This window comes from Drosophila mauritiana, unplaced genomic scaffold, assembly GCF_004382145.1.
Source record: "Drosophila mauritiana strain mau12 unplaced genomic scaffold, ASM438214v1 U_248, whole genome shotgun sequence".
NCBI lineage: Eukaryota > Metazoa > Arthropoda > Insecta > Diptera > Drosophilidae > Drosophila > Drosophila mauritiana.
In genome coordinates, this window is record NW_022881383.1 from 64,717 (window position 1) to 71,589 (window position 6,873).

General features: G+C 45.7%; 1 protein-coding gene across 1 annotated transcript; it reads left to right on the forward strand.

The window, feature by feature from the left end:
* Window positions 1–6,136: 6,136 nt before the first annotated feature.
* Window positions 6,137–6,660, forward strand: LOC117149578 (stellate protein CG33239/CG33241-like). Its single transcript, XM_033316799.1, is given in 3 exon segments — window positions 6,137–6,154; window positions 6,205–6,536; window positions 6,539–6,660. Coding segments are annotated over 3 exon segments (465 nt in total). The 5' UTR covers window positions 6,137–6,143.
* The last annotated feature ends 213 nt before the right edge of the window (window positions 6,661–6,873 follow it).

Consider the following 6,873-nt stretch of genomic DNA (forward strand, 5'->3'; position numbering starts at 1 on the left):
TACTGACTCGGCTGATGTTTCTCCTGACGTAGGGCACTGAAGGGACCACTAGAGCTATGCTCTTAAGGAAAGTGGTCTAAGGTAGGGTAGGGCAATGCGCGAACACGATTCCACCTGTGCTTCGCAGGCGAAAAATTCTCAAACTTTCCTCCCATTCTAGAACTGTCCGCTTCCGAAAGTATTAATTTGCTTCCTCCGATTTTGTATTCTAGCTCCTTCATTTTGTTGTTGTTGCAAGCACGCTCAATTTCTTGATCTTATTAATTATTGTCTGTAACGAAAAGAGATCTGTACAAGCAAGACCACCACACCCATTGCCATGAGCTAGAGCCGGCCTCTAAAGCGTGCGCCCGCAAGTACAGGTACTCCAGTCTGTCATCATTTTTATTCGTTACACGTTACAGAGCCCAGCGCCGGAGAGGAACCAGCCCCTCACGTTGGACCTCATGGAGAGAATGGCAGCGTTGGAGAAGGAGCTGGAAAAGGTTAAAGCCCTGCAAAGTGTGAGCACCGTCAACTGCGCGCCAATCGCAGTTGGCCCAAGCGCAGTTGGTACCAACAGTGGATCGTCGAATCGCCCGCCATCTTGGAGCCAGCCATTACTCACATCTAACGGAGAGGCATTTCATAACGGGGTCGGGTCGGTGCACTATAGCGGTGACGCTGCGAGTTGTGCGGCCTACACGCTGCCGCCATCGAGGAGTGGACCGCCATTGCTAACAACTAGCAACCAATTTGTGGAGCCACTGTATGCAACAACCACCGCGCAGCCAGCGCATGGATTCGTGCTACCGGGCGTGAGCGTCCACAATGTGGCAACAGCATCGCCACTAGTTGGATCTTACGCCGCGATGACGCCGAATGGAACCCAGGGAGCATATGGGCCAAGGAAGCTTCCGGACTTGCCTGAATTGGGAGGTCACTCCGAGGAGTGGCCGATCTTCAGCTGTGTGTTCGTGGAGACGACACGAGCGTACAATTTCACGGATCTGGAGAACAACCAAAGATTACTGAAGGCGCTGAAGGATGAAGCCCGTGAGACAGTGAAGGCGCGGAGCAGCACCCAACCCTCATGGAGGAGTGTGCGGCCAAGCTTCCTATGAGCAAGCGAATGGACTGTGCCAGGCATGCTGCAACGATTTTGCCCTTTCCTGTCCCACTGTTGTCCACTTCAGCGCGTGGCTACAGGAGTACGCAAACGTGGTGTGCACGGTTTTGGACGTCGAGGGAAAGGAGCCGAGGCGTCGAGTTCTGCATGCGAGCAACGACTATAACGAATGCGATCAACAGAATCATCGGCATGGAGGACCACATGGAATCATGAGTTGTAGAGAATTCGTTCAAGCTTTGCCAACGGGAAGGATGAGGATTGTGAACAGCCACCGACTCTACTTCATATGCCTACGAGGCGGTCACGTCGCTAGATCCTGCTATATGCAGGGTGAGTGCCAGATCAATGGATGCCGAATGATACATCACCCTCTGCTACATGGCGCGGACGGGGACCGAAGGCCGCAGCAGCGTGGTGGTTTCAAACGCCACGGAGGGAACCAGCAACCAACAGTTCCCAGACGCAGCCCGGCCAGGATGCCTTCGCTACGAGATGGTTACATTGACCAAGAGGGGAACCAGCAGCCGACTATTTATAAAATAATATAAAAATGCTGTGCTTGCCGCTTTGACGAGTTTGATATTTTTGTAAAGGGCATTCAGTCCTCGGCCGATTAAGGGTTGTTGCCTTTCGAAACTCTGACATTTGTTTGGTTCTTGGCCCAACTGACACATAGATGTCATTATGGCATAGAAGGCCTTGTCATTTCGCACTTTACTTTTTATTATTTTTCATACGAGTGAACTGTCAACATGTCAAGCCCGTAAGTAACTATGTTTTTCCTATGGAAAAAATCGCATTAAAATCTTGTAGCCAGAAAAACAACAACAGCAGCTTGTTCATTTGGTTCCTCGGGATCAAGGGCAACGAGTTCCTCTGCCGCGTGCCCATCGACTACATTCAGGAGACGTTCAACCAGATGGGCCTGGAGTACTTCACCGAGACACTGCAAGTGATCCTGAATCCGGTGTTCGACAGTTCCTTGGACTGGGTCTTCGGCGATGAGGATAAGTGGTACGGCATGATCCACGCCCGATACATCATGTCGGAGCGAGGCGTGGAGTCTGTCCAAAGCTCTCCTGTAGACAGAAAACCCTGCCCTGTGGGGCAAGTCCAACGCTTCCGGTTGCACGAGACGGCCTTGATGAAGCTCGAATCGCTCGAGTTCTCGCCCAAGAATACCGGATCCTCGGTCATCAAGTCCCCCTCCTCGCTCAGTGCATTCCCAACTCAATCCCAGTCCAATGAATGGTCTGAATGTATAACTCCACACGAGGGAGAGCAGAAATGATTGTCCTATTATTTTTTTTAGTCCTCTGTCCAAAATCACCCCGAGGTATTTGTAGAAGGACTCGTGTCGAAGTGTGGAGCCGAGCATGGAAATTGCAGAGCAGTTCAAAGGACTTTTTGTGAAAGTGAATGAGCGTAGATTGCAATAAGAACGCTTTCGTATTAAACTTCTGTACAGCACCAGGAATCCGGCATATCAGAAGTATACAGCGAATAAAGAGTCGGGCCTAAAACACTGCCTTGGGGTACGCGTGCTGAGATTGTACGCGTAGACGATTTGTCGCCATCGACAACCACACTGAACTGTCTGTTCGATAGAAAGCTTTTGATAAGAAGAAATAGCTGTGGCGTCAAAATGGTCTTAAGCTTACTTAGAAGACCATCATGCCAAACTCTATCAAAGGTTTGTTGTATATCCATGAATGCAGCTGTTGTATACATCTTGTCTGAATGTTTAACTCCACACGAGGGAGAGCAGAAATGTTTTTCCTATTATTGTTGCAATTAAACAGATTGCCCAGTGTGTTGATATGGCCAGCTACCATCTACTCATACACCTCTGCCCTAAATACTTGGTAGAAACTGTTCGGTCTAAGCTGGCCATATCAAGCACTCAATTGAGTAGCAGAGCGTACTTTTCGTTAATAGTGGTAATCACCTGGGAGTTTGGAGGTGAAGCAGCTTTAAGCGGTCTATTCAGACACTGCGAGAAAATGGGAGTCCTGTTGCACTGTCCAAATATATTTAGGACCCCCATACTTCCGCTTACAGTTTTCAAGATGTATCTTCGAGAATTCACACAAGAACTAAGGATTTAAACGCCAAACGTTGAGTTATATTATAATTCATCCATATTCCAAAAAATATTCAATTCATTTTTTTTTAATTTTAATTAATTTTCTTCTATGCGAAATTAAAAAACAAATTCCAAATTCGCACTGTACTTTTTATTATATTTTATACGAGTGAACTGGCAACATGTCGTGCCCGTAAGTAATTAGGTTTTTTCTAGGGAAATCATAGATACAGTAAAATCTTTAAGCCAGAACATAGAGAACAGGTTCAACTTAACGGGCCTGGAGTTCTTCAGCCAGACATTGGGCGTGGTCCTGGATCCGGAGTTCGATAGTTCCCTGCATTGGGACTCCGCCGATGAGGATAAGCTGTATAGCGTGGATGATATGCGGATAAAGTATGAGAGAGGCCAATTTGGATAGTGTCCGAGGGTCTCCGATAACACGCAGAGTTGTCCTCAGCGACGTGTGAGACCAGTCCCAAGTGAAGATTTACTGCCCTAGCTGCAACGACGTATTCCTGCCGCGAGTAATTTGTAATTTATTTTCAAATTTTGATCATGAATATTCACAATCGTATACATTGAATTTTTGAAAAAAATGAATAATTTGATGGAAAATGATTTATGAATGATTAAATGAAAATGATTTTCTGTAAAAAAAAATAATCGGTATTTTGATCATAATTTTTTTAAATGATCCAAACTCAGAATGTTATGCATCGTTGACGAAAGGTCTTATATTTTGTCTTTAGAGGACTAAGAAAAATTTGAAAAAATATTAATAAATTACAATTTATTATTTAAATAGTTAAGTGGTAATATAACTGAGTTATGTTAATGAATTGAATGTTAAACATTTTCCGGTGTTCGACCATTCCTTGGACTGGGTCTTTGGCGATGAGGAGAAGTGGCATGATCCACGCCCGATAAATCATGTCGGAGCGAGGCGTGGATGATATGCGCCAAAAGTATGAGAGATGGGATTTTGAAGTGTGTCCAAAGCTCTCCTGTAGGCAGAAAACCATGCCGGTGGGACCCAGCGACATGTGGGGCTAGTCCAACGTGAAGATATTCTGTCGTCCTGGTTCTTTTCTACACTTGCTGCTGAACTTGCTCTTTCTGCTTCGTTTCCGCTTGGGAGAGGAGAGACCAGATTCCCTAAATGCCATTGACACTGACAAACGCGAGTAACTGGCGGTAAAAATACTAGAATTCCAAAAATACTAACTTGAAAAATTCTAGTATTTTTGCCCGATAGTCACCTGGATGAGAAAATATATACCAGCCGATAAGCCCGCCAAAAAAGGCGCGAAATATCGATAACGAGCTGGCGGGAAAATTGCTAGGATATAGATCATCCGCCGTGCCTTTGAGCTATCGAAGAAGCTGCCTACGTGCCTAGCTTAAAGCTGCAAGTCAGTTGAGTTTATAAAACCGACAGAGGCTCCCGCGCAACAGTAGCAAAAAGTGAAGCCAGCAGCAACAACAACAACTAATGGACGGCCAGAACGTGAACCAAAGAGGAGGATGGGCATCGGTGTTATCCATCTCATCGGACAATGGTAACTGCTCATCCTCGCCGCCATCAATAATAGTCTCATCGCTGGATACCACGTCATCGCTTAACTATACTCTAAAATTACTTCCCAAAAACTATTTTTTCCTATTCCATAAGCTATTTCCTAATATTAAAATTTACACACTCGAACCATGGCGCGCAAAACTGCCGCCAAGTAATTCAAAAATGTCTTCCGCAAATTTACATTATAAATTAATACTTGTAACTATGGCGCGCCTATCTGCCGCCAAGAAATCCGAAAATGTAATATGCCAAAAATTGTCACTATATATTTTTATGCAAAAATCAGAGGACAATGAAATGACAGCGTCATTAGACGTTGAAAATATATAAAAAAAAAAAAAAACAAAAGATTATGCGCGACATCTAACTTTGAAACTCCCAGCCTTTTTACCCCCTCACCACACCCGTTTTCAAAGGCAAGGCAGCTCAATCTGTTTACGAGGAATCCAAAGCCAGGAATAAACCCCCCCGCCAGCCGTTACCCTGCAGCATGAATGCTTCTGCTCGCAGCGCAGCGGCGCCACCCGGGAATGCCCCGCAACCCCCTCAAAATTCAGATACAGAGGTGCCATGGAAAAGCGTGCCCCAGAGTCGCAGAGCACCCCCTATATTAGTCAATGACGTAAATGAAATAGTCCCGCTCCTGGAAAAGCTAAATTATACAGCAGCAGTCTTCAGCTACACCTAAATCCTAATGCTAAATCCTTTTCGGCAACACTTGAACGACAGAAGACCGGAACACAAAGGAAAATCCACTACCTTTATCCAAGACAAGCAACCCAGCGCAAAAACATCTGGAAAACTACCAGGACATTCTCCGAGAGGAAAGGAGTGAAAAAAATGCCCTGGAACATGAAAAAGGTACTTCTAAACCCTACGCGAGTCGGCAATGACAGCCCTCCGACCACCAGCAGAGCCGCCAGAGCTAGCTTCAAGACAAGAATCATTGACGAAAACACACCATCGCCAGGAAATTCCAACCCATTTTTACAAAAAAGATGCGAAACCAACACCAGGACTTAAAAGACGAATCGGAAGATGGACATGAGAAGGATTAGTGCAGCATGATGAATAGAAGGCGACTCGCTGCAGCAATATATACACAACGTCACTTACCTGAATCTTTTTTCCGTACGATCTTTTTTATAAAATAATATAAAAACGCTCTGCTTGCCGCTTTGACGAGTTTGAGATTTTTGTAAAGGGCATTCAGTCCTCGGCCGATTAAGGGTTGTTGCCTTTCGAAACTCTGACATTTGATTTGTTTTTGGCCCAACTGACAAATAGATTGTCATTATGGCATAGAAGGCCTTGTCATTTCGCACTTTACTTTTTATTATTTTTCATACGAGTGAACTGGCAACATGTCAAGCCCGTAAGTAACTAGGTTTTTCCTATGGAAAAAATCACAGTAAAATCTTGTAGCCAGAACAACAACAACAGCAGCTGGATCAGTTGGTTCTTCGGGATAAAGGGCAACGAGTTCCTCTTCCGCGTGCCCATCGACTACATTCATGAGACGTTCAACCAGATGAGCCTGGAGTACTTCACCGAGACACTGCAAGTAATCCTGAATCCGGTGTTCGACAGTTCCTTGGACTGGGTCTTCGGCGATGAGAAGAAGTGGTACGGCATGATCCACGCCCGATACATCATGTCGGAGCGAGGCGTGGATGATATACGCCAAAAGTATAAGAAAGGGGACTTCGAGGTGTGTCCAAAACTCACCAATAGGTAGAAAACCCTTCCTGTAACGACTTTTACGAGCTGCGATCCGATACACAGCTGGACGGAGCAATGTTCGGGACCAGTTTCTCGCACAACTTCTTCGCGCAGCGGCCGAACTTGAGACCCCAGCCGCCCCTGGACGTCCCCCGGTAAGTAATTCTCCGAATTTAATCCTGGTTATTTTCTACACAAAGCGTTGCATTTGCAGTCTATTTGGCTTCCGGTTTTTACGAGACGGCCTTGATGAAACTCGAATCGCCCGAGTTCTCGCCCAAGAATATCGGATCCTCGGTCGGCAAGTCCTCGCTCAGTGCATTCCCAAGTCAATCCCAGTCCAATGAATGATCTGATGGTTTTTTGTTTTTT